At 48.7% G+C, this 18,541-nt stretch overlaps 1 protein-coding gene across 1 annotated transcript in view; it reads left to right on the top strand.

Moving 5' to 3' along the window:
* The window catches only part of LOC311327462 (mitogen-activated protein kinase kinase kinase kinase 4-like), a gene marked incomplete at its 5' end in the record, with an annotated part of 55,118 nt that overhangs the window by 29,496 nt on the left and 7,081 nt on the right, over nucleotides 1–18,541 (top strand). The window contains 9 exon segments of the mRNA XM_084460509.1: nucleotides 1,291–1,397; nucleotides 2,172–2,299; nucleotides 3,583–3,683; nucleotides 4,640–4,821; nucleotides 7,889–7,997; nucleotides 15,127–15,244; nucleotides 15,711–15,881; nucleotides 16,836–16,979; nucleotides 18,444–18,541. The exon segment at nucleotides 18,444–18,541 is cut by the window's right edge and continues 37 nt beyond it. Coding sequence (XP_084316635.1) covers nucleotides 1,291–1,397; nucleotides 2,172–2,299; nucleotides 3,583–3,683; nucleotides 4,640–4,821; nucleotides 7,889–7,997; nucleotides 15,127–15,244; nucleotides 15,711–15,881; nucleotides 16,836–16,979; nucleotides 18,444–18,541 — 1,158 coding nt within the window.

Below are 18,541 nucleotides of genomic sequence, written 5' to 3'. Positions count from 1 at the left end.
TTCTCTCCATCCTCCCCCCTCCGTGTGTTCTCTCCACCCCCCCCCCCTCCTCTGCGTCCGTCCCTCCCACCCCTCCGTTGTCCGTCGGCTCCCTAAAGGTCCAGCGGTCTCACCAGGCCGCTCTAAAGAGCAGCAGCAGCGCTACCCCCCCACCCCCCGCCGTGTCCCGCTCGCACTCCTTCAGCGAGCCCGCCGCCGCCGTCCCTAGCTCCTCGCACCTCCGCCCGCGCGCCCAGGACCCCCAGCACGCCCACCAGCCCGCACGCACTGACCCCGCCCAGCCACACCCCTCCCACCACCACCACCACCACCACCCCCCGCCCAGGGCCGAGCCGCCCGGCGAGGAGATGCCCCCCAGGGTAAGGACAGGCCGGTCTGACCCTGCACCCTCCCCCTACCGTCTCATCGGTTGTCCTCGTCCTAGGCAGCCTGCGGTCTCTCCTCTGTCTCTACTCTAGAGACACTGTCCTCTGTATAGTGGGTCTCTACTCTAGAGACGCTGTCCTCAGTATAGTGGGTCTCTACTCTAGAGACACTGTCCTCTGTATAGTGGGTCTCTACTCTAGAGAGACGCTGTCCTCAGTATAGTGGGTCTCTACTCAGAGAGACGCTGTCCTCAGTATAGTGGGTCTCTACTCTAGAGAGACGCTGTCCTCAGTATAGTGGGTCTCTACTCTAGATCGAAGGGTCAGAGGTTCGAATCCCAGCTCCGACCGTCCACATGTCGAAGTGTCCTTGAGCAAGACACCTAACCCCAAATTGCTCCCAATGAGCAGGTTAGCACCTTGCATGGCAGCTGCCGCCATTGGTGTGTGAATGTGTGTGTGAATGGGTGAATGAGAGGCCATTGTAAAGCGCTTTGAGTGCCGCTATCGATCTTTTATTTAATGAATGAATGAATGAATAAATGAAGGTATGAATAGTTCATTCATTCAATGATTCATTCATTCATTCATTTTTGGAAATCAGTATCGATACCCAGCCCTAGTATTGATGTGTTGCATAACTTGACAGTCATGTAATTAAGGTTACAGCTAAAAAACAAACAAACAGGTTTTGGTAACACTAACCGAATCAATATTGAATCGAATCGAATCGTGATAATCGATTCTGAATCTTGTGAATCGGAATCGAATCGATTCTTGAAATTCGACTCGATACCCAGCCCTAGTATTGTGGTGATGGTAAGTATTTCAGATGGATTTCCTGTAGCTGTGGTGATGGTGTCCTCACAGCGCCCCCTTGTGGCTGTACGTGTAACTGTGCGTGTTGTTCCTGTGTGACCCGCAGGTCCCGGTGAGAACCACGTCGCGGTCCCCGGTGCTGTCCCGGCGTGACTCCCCCCTCCCCAGCGGAGCACAGGCCAGCAGCCAGGCCGCCCCGAGGACCGCCGGCAGGTGACCAGACCCACCGGACGCCCCACATCTGACCCTACTGTTCACCCACTGACCGCTCCACATCTGACCCTGACCTAGGGCTGCTCGATTATGGCAAAAATCGAAATCACGATTATTTTGATTGATATTGAGATCACGATTATTTAACACGATTATTCATTGAATATTTTTTTTAATCAAAAGTTTTAAAATTTTCTTAAATCAAATTATACATTGACTTTGATAACAATTAATTTATTAAATGTTGACAGTGGCTTTTCTTTTTAACAATGTTCTTTGGATTAGCTACATTTCTCCCATGGGAGACAAATAGTGAACCTTGACCTTGATAAATAAATAAATAAAAGTGCCAAAACTGATAAATAAAGAAGCTTCAAAGCACCGCCACTACCACAGAAGAAGTTCACCCACCGGACGCTCCACATCTGACCCTAACCCTCTTTACTGTTAACCCACTGGACGCTCCACATCTGACCCTGACCTCTGACCCTGACCCTCTTTACTGTTAACCCACCGGACGCTCCACATTTAACCCTGACCCTCTACTGTTCACCCACTGACCGCTCCACATCTGACCCTGACCCTCTACTGTTAACCCACTGACCGCTAGGCATCTTTCCTGTGGTAAATGTGTTTCGGAGTGTGCGGGAGAATGCTGTTCTCTTCAGCTGTACCGGCATCGGAGTGAGTTTGAGATGAGGTAGGAGTGTGGTAATGTTTGAGTTTGTGTTGTCTTTGTTAATGTGTGTGTGTGTGTGTGTGTGTGTTCGGCAGCAGTGCGGAGCCGCGTCTGCTGTGGGACCGCGTGGAGAAGCTGGTGCCCCGCCCCGGCAGCGGCAGCTCGTCTGGCTCCTCCAACTCCAGCTCCCAGGCCGGCTCTGGAGAGAGGTTCCGACCGCGCTGTGAGTCACGAAACGAGTGCACGCTAAATCATGTATCGCCCCTTTGTGTCAGTGAAGCCGTGGAAGCGAGTCTAAACATTTAGGTGTGTGAACAAGTGTAAACATCAACATCATCGTTGCCGTGTGAGCAGCTGGTTTTTGACGCAGCTGGCGTGAGCCGACACGCTAATCGTTTCACGATCCCTCGCTCGCATCCCTCAACAGCCAAGCACAACTGCGTCTAAGTTAATAAATATAATAATAATGTAAGGCGTTAGCTAGCTAAATACAGTAGTGATCAGGTTCCTGCTTGACTGACAGTTTGGCTGGATGTATCATGATAGTTAGTGACAGCTTAGCTGGATGTATCATGATAGTTAGTGACAGCTTGGCTGGATGTATCATGATAGTTAGTGACAGTTTGGCTGGATGTATCATGATAGTTAGTGACAGCTTGGCTGGAGGTATCATGATAGTTAGTGACAGTTTGGCTGGATGTACTGTCATGATAGTTAGTGACAGTTTGGCTGGATGTATCATGATAGTTAGTGACAGTTTGGCTGGAGGTATCATGATAGTTAGTGACAGTTTGGCTGGATGTACTGTCATGATAGTTAGTGACAGTTTGGCTGGATGTATCATGATAGTTAGTGACAGTTTGTCTGGATGTACTGTATCATGATAGATAGTGACAGTTGGATGTATCATGATAGTTAGTGACAGTTTGGTTGGATGTATCATGATAGTAAGTGACAGCTTGGCTGGATGTATCATGATAGTTAGTGACAGCTTGGATGGATGTATCATGATAGTTATTGACAGTTTGGCTGGATGTATCATGATAGTTAGTGACAGTTTGGCTGGATGTATCATGATAGTTGGTGACAGCTTGGCTGGAGGTATCATGATAGTGACAGTTTGGCTGGATGTATCATGATAGTTAGTGACAGTTTGGCTGGATGTATCATGATAGTTAGTGACAGTTTGGCTGGATGTATCATGATAGTGACAGTTTGGTTGGATGTATCATGATAGTTAGTGACAGCTTGGCTGGATGTATCATGATAGTTAGTGACAGTTTGGCTGGATGTATCATGATAGTTAGTGACAGTTTGGCTGGATGTATCATGATAGTTAGTGACAACTTGGCTGGATGCGGTCTTTAAACTCCCATGCGCCCCATGGAAATCAAAAATGAACTGAGAGTTTCCAGACTCATCGTTTGAATTGTCCCTGGCGACGCCAGGAAAGTGACGTCTGCTTTCTTCCCCGTTAACGAACCCGACCGCCTTCCTCACCTGCAGCGTCTTCCAAGTCCGAGGGCTCCCCCCTGCAGCGGCCGGAGAACGCCGCCGCCAAGAAGCCCGACGACAAGAAAGAACTGGCCCGCCCCAACCGGCCAGCTGTAAGTGCCCCCAACACTACACCGTCACATGTCCCTCTCTGCTTGCCGTAACGCCAGCCTGACCTGCTACAGAGGCGGAGCCACACAATTCTCATTTTTGTCCTTTTGTCTTATTGCTCAACTCATCTTCGACGCTGTTACCTCCCCCGTGGCGTCTCCATGCCAACGGTGTGGTTATGGGGGGCGGTGTGTAGGGTGAGGTGGGAAGCGTCATGTGATTGAATCGTGCTGCTCCCCTCCTGCACAGTCCGTGTTCACTTCTGTTCACTTGGCTCTCTTAAAGTCGCACTGAAATGGACGTTTGAGATCATCTAACTTCCGTAGTTTGACGTATTTCCGACGCAAACAAGCTATGAGGGCGGGACATAATGTTTAGAGGAATTTGATTGGAACATTGACAAGTGGACGGGTTTTAAGAACTTTAGACAGATTCGATAGAAGGATAGCGTTGATTGACGGATGGATGTCGTGAGATTATTGGCCTAAAATCTAAGGTACCTGTTGTCGTCATTGCACGTGACCTACCGTTTTCCAGGAAGTAAGAAATTATATAATTTGATATAAGATTACAACAGAAGTAGAATTTTGTATTTTTTTTGGCATACATCGTTGAATAGGTGAACACTATGACCAATTATGTGAACCAAAATGGGACAGAATGCTTTTTTCATTTCAGTGCCACTTTAAGGGTTACGCTTGTAAACACTGGTTTTTCAGCCTGGTTTTTCAGCCTGTTCTCCTGGTTGTTTTAACTTGTCAGACTGGGGATGGACCGTAGCTTCACCTGGTCTTGATGACTGCTTTAACACTAAGAGGATCTAATCTGCCTTCTGTCACCTACAGAATCTCTGATCCGGATCCTCTGCTTCAACCCATCCAATCATGTTAGATTTGTGAATGTTACACTGTCAAAAGAAGACCCCCCTCTTAACCTTTGACCTTTGCCCCCCCCCCAGGACCTGACGGCCCTGGCCAAGGAGCTGCGAGCCGTGGAGGACGTGCGACCCCCCCACAAGGTGACGGACTACTCCTCCTCCAGCGGCGAGGAGTCCGGGACGACCGACGAAGACGACGACGAAGAGGTGGACCAGGACGGAGGGGAGGAGTCGACCTCTGGGGCGGAGGACTCCAGGGCCGGGTACGTATCCCCGACCCCCTGCTGGGACCCACGCTGCCTCAAACCCTAGGCCTCTTTGAAGTCTGGGACACGCCCACCCCCTCGGTCTGCCCAGCACAGCTTGGCCATTAGGAATCTTTCATAAAGATGCTACTTCAAAGGTTGTGAGATGTTGAGCGATGTTGAGCCAATGATGGAATTAGCTCGTTTTTAAGTTGTTATATAAGCAAACGGTGTTTACATGTATACAGTGGCACAGGCAGGGTATCTCCCAGGCCTCTGTGTGAGCTGGCTGTGCTCTTAGTGTGAGCTGAGCTGGCTGTGCTCTTCTCTGTGTGAGCTGGCTGTGCTCTTCTCTGTGTGAGCTGGGCTGGCTGTGCTCTTAGTGTGAGCTGGCTGTGCTCTTAGTGTGAGCTGGCTGTGCTCTTCTCTGTGTGAGCTGGCTGTGCTCTTAGTGTGAGCTGGCTGTGCTCTTCTCTGTGTTGAGCTGGCTGTGCTCTTCTCTGTGTGAGCTGAGCTGTGCTCTTCTCTGTGTGAGCTGAGCTGTGCTCTTCTCTGTGTGAGCTGGGCTGGCTGTGCTCTTCTCTGTGTTGAGCTGGCCGTGCTATTGTCCACACAGGAAAGAGGTGCGTCAGTGGTTTATAATGCATCCTGTGCACAGTTCTCTTGACCAAGGTTTTGAAAAGCATTGCTTAAGTGTCTTATCTGAATTCAAATGTATATCCCTAGTGCACAGTGCCTAGAGACCCCGTGTCTCTAGCCCCCCAGTGAAGACCTTGTGTCTCTAGCCCCCCAGTGAAGACCTTGTCTCTCTAGCCCCCCAGTGAAGACACTGTGTCTCTAGCCCCCCAGTGAAGACACTGTGTCTCTAGCCCCCCAGTGAAGACCTTGTCTCTCTAGCCCCCCAGCGAAGACCTTGTGTCTCTAGCCCCCCAGTGAAGACCTTGTGTCTCTAGCCCCCCAATGAAGACCTTGTGTCTCTAGCCCCCCAGTGAAGACCTTGTGTCTCTAGCCCCCCAATGAAGACCTTGTGTCTCCAGCCCCCCAGTGAAGACCTTGTCTCTCTAGCCCCCCAGTGAAGACCTTGTGTCTCTAACCCCCCAGTGAAGACCTTGTCTCTAGCCCCCCAGTGAAGACCTTGTGTCTCTAGCCCCCCAGTGAAGACGCTGTGTCTCTAGCCCCCCAGTGAAGACCTTGTGTCTCTAGCCCCCCAGTGAAGACCCTGTGTCTCTAGCGCCCCAGTGAAGACGCTGTGTCTCTAGCCCCCCAGTGAAGACGCTGTGTCTCTAGCCCCCCAGTGAAGACCTTGTGTCTCTATCCCTCCAGTGAAGACCTTGTGTCTCTAACCCCCCAGTGAAGACCTTGTGTCTCTAGCCCCCCAGTGAAGACCTTGTGTCTCTAGCCCCCCAGTGAAGACGCTGTGTCTCTAGCCCCCCAGTGAAGACCTTGTGTCTCTAGCCCCCCAGTGAAGACCTTGTGTCTCTAGCCCCCCAGTGAAGACGCTGTGTCTCTAGCCCCCCAGTGAAGACGCTGTCTCTCTAGCCCCCCAGTGAAGACCTTGTGTCTCTAGCCCCCCAGTGAAGACCTTGTGTCTCTAGCCCCCCAGTGAAGACCTTGTGTCTCTAGCCCCCCAGTGAAGACCTTGTGTCTCTAGCCCCCCAGTGAAGACGCTGTGTCTCTAGCCCCCCAGTGAAGACACTGTGTCTCTAGCCCCCCAGTGAAGACCTTGTGTCTCTAGCCCCCCAGTGAAGACCTTGTCTCTCTAGCCCCCCAGTGAAGACCTTGTCTCTAGCCCCCCAGTGAAGACCATGTGTGTCTAGCCCCCCAGTGAAGACCTTGTGTCTCTAGCCCCCCAGTGAAGACCTTGTGTCTCTAGCCCCCCAATGAAGACCTTGTGTCTCTAGCCCCCCAGTGAAGACCTTGTGTCTCTAGCCCCCCAGTGAAGACCTTGTGTCTCTAGCCCCCCAGTGAAGACCTTGTGTCTCTAGCCCCCCAGTGAAGACCTTGTGTCTCTAGCCCCCCAATGAAGACCTTGTGTCTCTAGCCCCCCAGTGAAGACCTTGTGTCTCTAGCCCCCCAGTGAAGACCTTGTGTCTCTAGCCCCCCAATGAAGACCTTGTGTCTCTAGCCCCCCAGTGAAGACCTTGTGTCTCTAGCCCCCCAGTGAAGACCTTGTGTCTCTAGCCCCCCAGTGAAGACCTTGTGTCTCTAGCCCCCCAGTGAAGACCCCGTGTCTCTAGCCCCCCAGTGAAGACCTTGTGTCTCTAACCCCCCAGTGAAGACCTTGTGTCTCTAGCCCCCCAGTGAAGACGCTGTGTCTCTAGCCCCCCAGTGAAGACCTTGTGTCTCTAGCCCCCCAGTGAAGACGCTGTGTCTCTAGCGCCCCCACACACAGGGAGCTGGTTTTGCTCAAAGTTTTTTGACCCTGTGTGTGCGCATGTGGACACAAGCAGGACATTATTGCTGAGTTTGTTATGCCTATAGCGTCCTGCTAGTCTAAACCCGGTGTCTCTGTGACCTTCCCATGTGGAGATGTGCCTGTTTCAATAGCGTGCCTGCAGCGCCCTCTTGCGGCCAGGAGGTGAAGCGCATGTGGACATCTGTCAACCACCACTGTTTCTGCTATTAGATAGATGCTCACTTTGTTGCTCAGGCTCTGATCGAACTGATCGAACGAGTTGATAAGCTCACACAGTCAGTGGTGCTGTGATTGCTACTCTGATCAGACCATCCTGATCTCGTGAGCTCACGTTGTTTCACTCTGTGTGAAACAAACCATCTGGCGAACGTCAGGTTACTTCTGCGCAGGGACACAGATAAAGAACATGGAGGATAGATTTCATAACCACCCAAAAGACTAGGCTTACGTATGAAATGAAAAAGACTAAAACTAAGGACATTTTCTCTATAATTTTAGTTTATTTTAGTTCGTTTTGTAAACACACAATACAGTTTTAGTTAGTTATCGTTTTTTTTGTAAAGCCTTGTTTTTATTTGTATTTCAGTTAACTAAAATATTTTTTCACACCTAGTTTCAGTTTTTTACTTAGTTTTCGTTAACTATAATAACCTTGGTCTGTCCCCGTAGGAGGCTGAGTAACGGAGAGACGGAGTCCTTGAAGACGATGCTGGCCGACGACTCGGAGAGCGACCAGGCGTCCACGCCCTCGAAGGACGGCACGCTGGTCATCAGACAGGTAGGGAGGCGCCAACGCTTGCTTCAAACGACCTGGAGAAATATTTGCTCCGCTCTTTACACAGGTCTCACCTCACCAGCTCCATGCCTGATATAGTCTTTGTTTTCTCATCAATTTCCTTTTTGTTACATATATTTATTCCCCGTCTGCTGAAAGGCATGTCGCATTTTAGCTACTGTGAAAGCTTGGGAACTCAGTTTGGCTTGAGTAAGGTTCACTGTACTCAAGTACTCAATTACAGTAGCTGTTGGAAGAGGAGTGAGTCTAAACAAAGAATGTAATATTACAAAGACAGATGACTGGGTGATCAAAGAAGACGGATGAACTGCGTCAAAAACATTGATGACTGAAGATGTGGATAGTCAATAATTAACAGGTTAGCAGGGTACATGATAGTGTTGGTTTACAGGTCAGCAGGGTAGATGTAGTGTTGGTTTACAGGCTAGCAGGGTAGATATAGTGTTGGTTTACAGGCTAGCAGGGTAGATGTAGTGTTGGTTTACAGGTCAGCAGGGTAGATGTAGTGTTGGTTTACAGGCTAGCAGGGTACATGATAGTGTTGGTTTACAGGTTAGCAGGGTAGATGTAGTGTTGGTTTACAGGCTAGCAGGGTAGATGTAGTGTTGGTTTACAGGTCAGCAGGGTAGATGTAGTGTTGGTTTACAGGTCTGCAGGGTAGATATAGTGTTGGTTTACAGGTCAGCAGGGTAGATGTAGTGTTGGTTTACAGGCTAGCAGGGTACATGATAGTGTTGGTTTACAGGTTAGCAGGGTACATGATAGTGTTGGTTTACAGGTCAGCAGGGTAAATGATAGTGTTGGTTTACAGGTCAGCAGGGTAGATGTAGTGTTGGTTTACAGGCTAGCAGGGTAGATGTAGTGTTGGTTTACAGGTCAGCAGGGTAGATGTAGTGTTGGTTTACAGGTCAGCAGGGTAGATGTAGTGTTGGTTTACAGGTCACCAGGGTAGATGTAGTGTTGGTTTACAGGTCAGCAGGGTAGATGTAGTGTTGGTTTACAGGTCAGCAGGGTAGATGTAGTGTTGGTTTACAGGCTAGCAGGGTAGATGATAGTGTTGGTTTACAGGTCAGCAGGGTAGATGTAGTGTTGGTTTACAGGTCAGCAGGGTAGATGTAGATGCTGGTTTACAGGTCACCAGGGTAGATGTAGTGTTGGTTTACAGGCTAGCAGGGTAGATGTAGTGTTGGTTTACAGGTCAGCAGGGTAGATGTAGTGTTGGTTTACAGGTCAGCAGGGTAGATGTAGTGTTGGTTTACAGGTCACCAGGGTAGATGTAGTGTTGGTTTACAGGTTAGCAGGGTAGATGTAGTGTTGGTTTACAGGTTAGCAGGGTACATGATAGTGTTGGTTTACAGGTCAGCAGGGTAGATGTAGTGTTGGTTTACAGGTCAGCAGGGTAGATGTAGTGTTGGTTTACAGGTCAGCAGGGTAGATGTAGTGTTGGTTTACAGGCTAGCAGGGTACATGATAGTGTTGGTTTACAGGTCAGCAGGGTAGATGTAGTGTTGGTTTACAGGTCAGCAGGGTAGATGTAGTGTTGGTTTACAGGCTAGCAGGGTACATGATAGTGTTGGTTTACAGGTCAGCAGGTTAGATGTAGTGTTGGTTTACAGGTTAGCATGGTAGATGTAGTGTTGGTTTACAGGCTAGCAGGGTACATGATAGTGTTGGTTTACAGGTCAGCAGGGTAGATGTAGTGTTGGTTTACAGGTCAGCAGGGTAGATGTAGTGTTGGTTTACAGGCTAGCAGGGTAGATGTAGTGTTGGTTTACAGGTCAGCAGGGTAGATGTAGTGTTGGTTTACAGGTCAGCAGGGTAGATGTAGTGTTGGTTTACAGGTCAGCAGGGTAGATGTAGTGTTGGTTTACAGGTCAGCAGGGTAGATGTAGTGTTGGTTTACAGGTCAGCAGGGTAGATGTAGTGTTGGTTTACAGGTCAGCAGGGTAGATGTAGTGTTGGTTTACAGGCTAGCAGGGTAGATGTAGTGTTGGTTTACAGGTCAGCAGGGTAGATGTAGTGTTGGTTTACAGGTCAGCAGGGTAGATGTAGTGTTGGTTTACAGGTCAGCAGGGTAGATGTAGTGTTGGTTTACAGGTCAGCAGGGTAGATGTAGTGTTGGTTTACAGGTCAGCAGGGTAGATGTAGTGTTGGTTTACAGGTTAGCAGGGTAGATGTAGTGTTGGTTTACAGGCTAGCAGGGTAGATGTAGTGTTGGTTTACAGGTCAGCAGGGTAGATGTAGTGTTGGTTTACAGGTCAGCAGGGTAGATGTAGTGTTGGTTTACAGGTCAGCAGGGTAGATGTAGTGTTGGTTTACAGGCTAGCAGGGTAGATGTAGTGTTGGTTTACAGGCTAGCAGGGTAGATGTAGTGTTGGTTTACAGGCTAGCAGGGTAGATGTAGTGTTGGTTTACAGGTCAGCAGGGTAGATGTAGATGCTGGTTTACAGGCTAGCAGGTAGATGTAGTGTTGGTTTACAGGTCAGCAGGGTAGATGATAGTGTTGGTTTACAGGCTAGCAGGGTACATGATAGTGTTGGTTTACAGGTTAGCAGGGTAGATGTAGTGTTGGTTTACAGGTCAGCAGGGTAGATGTAGTGTTGGTTTACAGGTCAGCAGGGTACATGATAGTGTTGGTTTACAGGTTAGCAGGGTAGATGTAGTGTTGGTTTACAGGTCAGCAGGGTAGATGTAGTGTTGGTTTACAGGTCAGCAGGGTAGATGATAGTGTTGGTTTACAGGTCAGCAGGGTAGATGTAGTGTTGGTTTACAGGTCACCAGGGTAGATGATAGTGTTGGTTTACAGGTTAGCAGGGTAGATGTAGTGTTGGTTTACAGGTCACCAGGGTAGATGATAGTGTTGGTTTACAGGTCAGCAGGGTAGATGTAGTGTTGGTTTACAGGTCAGCAGGGTAGATGTAGTGTTGGTTTACAGGTCAGCAGGGTAGATGTAGTGTTGGTTTACAGGTCACCAGGGTAGATGATAGTGTTGGTTTACAGGTTAGCAGGGTAGATGTAGTGTTGGTTTACAGGTCACCAGGGTAGATGATAGTGTTGGTTTACAGGTTAGCAGGGTAGATGTAGTGTTGGTTTACAGGCTAGCAGGGTAGATGTAGTGTTGGTTTACAGGCTAGCAGGGTAGATGTAGTGTTGGTTTACAGGCTAGCAGGGTAGATGTAGTGTTGGTTTACAGGTCAGCAGGGTAGATGTAGTGTTGGTTTACAGGTCAGCAGGGTAGATGATAGTGTTGGTTTACAGGCTAGCAGGGTAAATGTAGTGTTGGTTTACAGGTCAGCAGGGTAGATGTAGTGTTGGTTTACAGGTCAGCAGGGTAGATGTAGTGTTGGTTTACAGGTCAGCAGGGTAGATGTAGTGTTGGTTTACAGGCTAGCAGGGTAGATGTAGTGTTGGTTTACAGGTCAGCAGGGTAGATGATAGTGTTGGTTTACAGGCTAGCAGGGTAGATGTAGTGTTGGTTTACAGGCTAGCAGGGTAGATGTAGTGTTGGTTTACAGGTCAGCAGGGTAGATGTTGGTTTACAGGGTTAAGGTTATGGGTTTCCAGGTCAGCAGGGTAAATAATAGTGTTGGTTTAGGGTTAAGGTTATCGGTTTCCAGGACAGCAGGCTAGTCACTCTTCCTCCCCCTGACCTCTCCTCCTCTTCCTCCTGCCCGTCGCAGCCCAGACCCACATTATGCCTGTTCTTGCTTCCAGAGCGCAAGCGACACAAAGCGCCCGGTAGCCGCCGCCCCCCCCGCCGGCGCCGTGCCCGGCCACGGCCCACCGTACCCTCCTCACGTTCACGCCCACCCGGAGAAAAACGGCTTTGCCGGCCGCATTCACCTCCTACCAGACCTTATCCAGCAGAGCCAGCACCCCCCCACCTCCTCCTCCTCCCCCTCCTCCAGCCCCGCCCCGCCCCCCCAGACTCACCCCCCCCTGGACAAGCTCACTGCCATGGAGGTATGTCTCCCCCCCACTCCCCCTGGCTCAACTCTGCCCCCTACTGGCTGGCTCACTGGCTGACTGTCTCTCTGGGCTGCTGCGCTGAACTCACCCTAATCACTCACTGCACTGCCTGCTAACACCGGCGCCCCCTGGGGGCGGAGCCTAGCTATGGGTGAGCAGAGGACCGCGCTGGCGCCACTGTAGGGTGCTGGAACACTGACTAAACCACGGTGCCCTGGTGTGTGCTGGGAAATGAAGTCCTATTAGAGGGTCTAATTTGACTTCGCCTCCCATCTCTCTTTGACCTCTGCAATGTCGTTATTAGATTCTATTAGTGTCCTTTTGGTGAATGTAGTTTGCTTGGGTGGTAGCATGCTTGGTGTGGTGCTTCAGCTGTGTGATTGAGTGCTTCTCAAATCCTCGAGGGTGACCACGTGAATCAGTGTGTGTGTGTGTGTGTGTGTGTGTGTGTGTGTGTGTGTGTGCTACGTTTTCCATGCCCAGGCTGTCACTGAAAGACCCTTATACACCTGCACAGATGCACATACCAGTAGTTCAATCTAGGCTGCTATAACAGATATATGACATGTAATGCGGTAGATAAGTTATCTTGCGTACTGTATGTATTTGTCATAAGTACATGGTATGGATAACATGCACATTGAAATGCTTATTTGCGTCCGGTGTGTGGCTCAAACGCACAGCCCTGAGATTAAGAGTCTCGCACTCTACTGACTGAGATTAAGAGTCTCTACTGACTGAGATTGAGTCTCTACCGACTGAGATTATGAGTCTCTACCGACTGAGATTGAGTCTCTACCGACTGAGATTATGAGTCTCTACCGACTGAGATTGAGTCTCTACCGACTGAGATTGAGTCTCTACCGACTGAGATTGAGTCTCTACCGACTGAGATTAAGAGTCTCTACCGACTGAGATTAAGAGTCTCTACCGACTGAGATTAAGAGTCTCTACCGACGGAGATTAAGAGTCTCTACCGACGGAGATTAAGAGTCTCTACCGACTGAGATTAAGAGTCTCTACCGACTGAGATTAAGAGTCTCTACCGACTGAGATTAAGAGTCTCTACCGACTGAGATTAAGAGTCTCTACCGACTGAGATTAAGAGTCTCTACCGACTGAGATTAAGAGTCTCTACCGACTGAGATTAAGAGTCTCTACCGACTGAGATTAAGAGTCTCTACCGACTGAGATAAAGAGTCTCTACTGACTGAGATTAAGAGTCTCTACCGACTGAGATTAAGAGTCTCTACCGACTGAGATTAAGAGTCTCTACCGACTGAGATTAAGAGTCTCTACCGACTGAGATTGAGTCTCTACCGACTGAGATTAAGAGTCTCTACCGACTGAGATTGAGTCTCTACCGACTGAGATTAAGAGTCTCTACCGACTGAGATTAAGAGTCTCTACCGACTGAGATTAAGAGTCTCTACCGACTGAGATTAAGAGTCTCTACCGACTGAGATTATGAGTCTCTACCGACTGAGATTAAGAGTCTCTACTGACTGAGATTAAGAGTCTCTACCGACTGAGATTACGAGTCTCTACCGACGGAGATTAAGAGTCTCTACCGACGGAGATATTAAGAGTCTCTACCGACTGAGATTAAGAGTCTCTACCGACTGAGATTAAGAGTCTCTACCGACTGAGATTAAGAGTCTCTACCGACTGAGATTACGAGTCTCTACCGACTGAGATTAAGAGGCCAGCCAGCTAATCTCAGCTGATCTAACCCTTTAATATGAAGGACATCTTTGAGAAGCCCAGATGGTAGAATCAGTACAGTACACTAGTATGCAGTACAGTACAGTAGTATGCAGTACAGTACAGTAGTATGCAGTACAGTACACTAGTATGCAGTACAGTACAGTAGTATGCAGTACAGTCCAGTAGTATGCAGTACAGTCCAGTAGTATGCAGTACAGTCCAGTAGTATGCAGTACAGTCCAGTAGTATGCAGTATGTCTCTGATGTGATGCTGTTTGATCAAATCCACTCGTGGATGTTTACATCGGCAGGCTCGTTCATTTGATTTTCAGTCACATTTCGCAAATCCACCAATCTAATTACTTTTCTCTTTGGGCGTGTCCCCCAACACACACTTCCTGTCTTCCATGCTAGCTCTGTTCGTCTGCTTTTTAGAACTTTAACTCTTCATTTGTAGCTGCTTTAAAATAATTTGCATAACTGGATTTCAAAATTGTTTTATTTCTTTGTCGATATTAATTTTGTCATGCATGAAATAAATCATTTTTTGTTTGATGAAGATAAATGATATAATAGGTATTGTGCGTACCTCAGATTTAGCTAGGCTTTAGAACCCAGTTCCTCTAGGCTTTAGAACCCAGTTCCGCTAGGCTTTAGAACCCAGTTCCGCTAGGCTTTAGAACCCAGTTCCGCTAGGCGTTAGAACCCAGTTCCGCAGGAGAGCAGGTCACCTGTCTCCTCAACATTTTTATGTTTGGTACTGTAACTGTTTGGTTAATTGGCAACCGTATATCATTTTTTGCCTCATAAACTGTGTTCGGAATCGCTCCCTATTCACTATATAGTGCACTATATAGGGCGTCAGCCATTTTGTTTGTTGTGTCCGAATTCTCCACAGAATTTTCGTTCCCTATATAGTCCACTGTTTATTACCCACAATTCACCTTGATTTGCAGGGAACAGTGCATGTACCCTACATTTTCTCCGTTCCCTAGGTAGTTCACTACATGGTGAACCCTATATAGGGAATAGGGAGCGAGGGAACGAGGGAGCGATTCCGAACACAGCTGTAGTGTTAGCCTAGCCAGCCATGTTAGCCTAGCCAGCCATAAATATGAGAGAGATATATCCATAAATAACATCAGTTAGACCCTCCCACCTCAATAGGCCCCCTACTGTCCCAGTATTACTCAGTCCAGACCTTTAGGATGGTCAGAACCCTGCTGGACCCTCCGGGCCACCGTACAGGCCAGCGATGGACCTGCTCAGATTACCTGGTGGAAATATTGTTAGGGCAAAGCACAGGTAAAGGGCACAGTGTGTGTGTGTGTGTGTGTGTGTGTGTGTGTGTGTGTGTGTGTGTGTGGACTCAGTCGGACGGTAACACTGTGTGTCTGTGTGTGTGTGTGTGTGTGTGTGTGTGTGTGTGTCGTAGACCCAGTCGGCCAGTAACACCATGCAGAAACACAAGTCGTCTTCCTCGTTCACGCCCTTCATCGACCCGCGTCTGCTGCAGATCTCCCCCTCCAGCGGCAGCTCCCTCAACAACATGGGTAAGGGTGTGTGTGTGTGTGTGTGTGGGGGTGTGTGGGTGTGTGTGCGTGTGAGGGTGTGTCTGTGTGGGTGTGTGTGTGTGTGTGAGGGTGTGTGTGTGTGTGACGGTGGGTGTGTGTGTGTGTGAGGGTGTGTGTGTGTGTGACGGTGGGTGTGTGTGTGTGTGAGGGTGTGTGTGTGAGTAAGGGTGTGTGTGTGTGCGTCTGTGTGTGAGGGTGTGTGTCTGTGTGGGGGTGTGAGGGTGTGTGTGTGTGTGTGTGTGTGTGTGTGTGTGTGAGTGAGGGTGTGTGTCTGTGTGGGGGGGTGTGTGTGAGGGTGTGTGTGTGTTTGTGTGAGGGTGTGTGTGAGGGTGTGTGTGTGTGTGTGTGTGTGTGTGTGTGTCTGTGTGAGGGTGTGTGTGTGAGGGTGTGTAGACCATCCCAAGTCCATTCTCTCTCTGACCTGCGACCCCTGCGGTTCCCCCAGCAGGCTTCGGGAACGACGGGCGCCTGGCCGACGCCCTGCGGTCCGACCCGTCACGGAAGGGCTCGGTGGTCAACGTCAACCCCGTGAACACGCGCCCGCAGAGCGACACGCCCGAGATCCGCAAGTACAAGAAGAGGTTCAACTCCGAGATCCTGTGCGCCGCTCTCTGGGGTGCGAACCCACGTTCACATGAACCAATCACGTCGTTCACATCTGTTCACCTACATACAGACGCCCAGTCGCCCACATACCTGGGGCGGCTGTGGCTCAGTTGGTAGAGCGGGTCGTTCAATGATCGAAGGGTCAGCGGTTCGAATCCCAGCTCCGACTGTCCACATGTCGAAGTGTCCTTGAGCAAGACACCTAACCCCGAATTGCTCCCAATGAGCAGGCTAGCACCTTGCATGGCAGCTACCGCCATTGGTGTGTGAGTGTGTGTGTGAATGGGTGAATGAGAGGCCATTGTAAAGCGCTTTGAGTGCCGCTAAGGTGGAAAAGCGCTATATAAGTGTAGTCCATTTACCATTTACCATCTATGTTACTGTAGTATGTATGTTACTGTAGTATTTATGATACTGTAGTATCTATGTGTGTTGGTGATGTGTTTTTAATGTGTGAGAGAGGCAGAGAAAGAGATAAAGCGATATATGCAGGCATATATATACAGTATATTCTATATACTGTCTATATATTAGAGAGAGAGAGAGAGAGGGAGAGGGACAGAGAGAGAGGGAGTGAGAGAGAGGGAGAGAGAGAGAGAGCAAGAGAGAGAGAGAGGGAGAGAGAGAGGGAGAGAGAAAGAGAGGGAGAGAGAGAAAGAGAGGGAGAGAGAGAGAGAGAGAGAAAGAGGGAGAGAGAGAGAGAGCAAGAGAGAGAGAGAGGGAGAGAGAGAGGGAGAGAGAAAGAGAGGGAGAGAGAGAGAGAGAGAGAAAGAGGGAGAGAGAGAGGGAGAGAGAGAGAGAAATAGAGGGAGAGAGAGGGAGAGAGAAAGAGAGGGAGGGAGAGAAAGAGAGGGAGGGAGAGAGAGAGAGGGAGAGAGAAAGAGAGGGAAAGAGAGAGACATGTCTCTCCAGGTGTGAACCTCGCTGTGTCTCTCCAGATGTGACCCTGGTTGTGTCTCCCCAGGCGTGAACCTGCTGGTGGGGACGGAGAGCGGTTTGATGCTGCTGGACCGCAGCGGTCAGGGGAAGGTCTACCCCCTCATCAGCCGACGACGCATCCAACAGATGGACGTGCTAGAGGGACTCAACGTCCTGGTGACCATCTCAGGTACCTGACTTTACGGCTGCACCTAACTACTATTTTTCTAACGATTAATGTAGTGATTATTTTTTTCGATTAATGTAGTGATTATTTTTTCGATTAATGTAGTGATTATTTTTCCGATTAATCGCATTTTTCCGATTATTTTAACGTTTTTTTATTTTTTATTGCTCAATTAATAGAACACTTAATTTATCTAAAACAAATATTCAAAATGTGTCTTGTTAATATTTACATATTTTATTTAGTCATTTTCTCTTAAAAACAACAAAATGGAACAAGAAACAAAGTAGCTGTTCCGACAAACACTGCAGTTCATTATAAAAGCTACAAAATTGTTGCCAAACCATTTATCTGATGCTTTAAATCACTATAGATGTAGATAACCGCAGTATTTTATTACTTGTCTCCATTGTTTGACGTCAGAGCGACGGTAAATAGCTAGTAAAATGGCAGACCTAACAAAAATGCTTGCGCTAACGTTATTTGTTAGCATCGTTATTTGTTAGCATGCTATCTGCTATCTTTGGGTGTCATATCCAGCTGCTCAATATCATTCAACAACAGAGGCGCCTGACGCAATGGATAATCAAAAATCCCTGTACAAATTTTGTGGACATTGGTCTAGAGAATGTATAAACCGAATTTCGTGCAGATTGGTCAAAATTCCTAGGAGGAGATACATTTTAAGGGTTTTGCACATTATTCAAAATGGCGGAGAATCCAAGATGGCCACAATGACGTCATAGAGTGCGTTGAATCCGGCTTGAGCCAAGGAATTGAAGGACATCTGAAGTTTGAAAATTGGACTTGCTGAAGAAAAGCTGCACGCATAAATGCACCTCCAACTTTGACACATTGGTGGCGCTAGAGAGGGCGAGGTGTGGACATGAAACTTGGTGAGGAGGGTCAGGGCACTGCCCCGAATGAGTGTGCCAATTTTCACAACTTTTGACCATACGGTTCTATAAGCTGCCATAGACTCCCATGGCAGAAGAAAGAAAGAAGAAAACGTACAAACACAAAATACTGTTAGTCTTGATCGGGCGCAGGCAGCCATCTTACTTCTTTGTGACGCATCGGCGCACGTTTTGCAAGCCGACATATTTACATAGTCGATGAAGTCGGCCTGTTGTCCTACCTGACTTAACCCTTACCCTACCCCTGACTCTACTACGTACACAGGGCCTAGGGTTAGGGTAAGGGTTAGGGTTAGTCCTGACCCAAGCAAATTCCTAGTACAGTATATTGAAAGTATATTGAAAGACTTCATGGCTCTCTCTCTATCTTCTCTCTCTCTTCTCTCTCTCTTCTCTCTCTCTCCTCTCTCTCTCTTCTCTCTCTCTCTTCTCTCTCTCTCTTCTCTCTCTCTCTCTCTCTCTTCTCTCTCTCTCTCTCTCCCTCTCTCTCTCTCTTCTCTCTCTTCTCTCTCCTCTTTCTCTCTCTCTCTCTCTCTCTCTCTCTCCACAGGCAAGAAGAACAAGCTGAGAGTGTACTACCTATCCTGGCTTAGGAACAAGATTTTGCACAACGACCCCGAGGTGGAGAAGAAACAGGGATGGACCACT

This window comes from Borostomias antarcticus, assembly GCF_949987555.1.
Source record: "Borostomias antarcticus genome assembly, chromosome: 32".
Classification (NCBI taxonomy): Eukaryota; Metazoa; Chordata; class Actinopteri; order Stomiiformes; family Stomiidae; genus Borostomias; species Borostomias antarcticus.
Note: the sequence above shows the minus strand (reverse complement) of the source record. Positions and strands in the feature narration are given on the sequence as shown.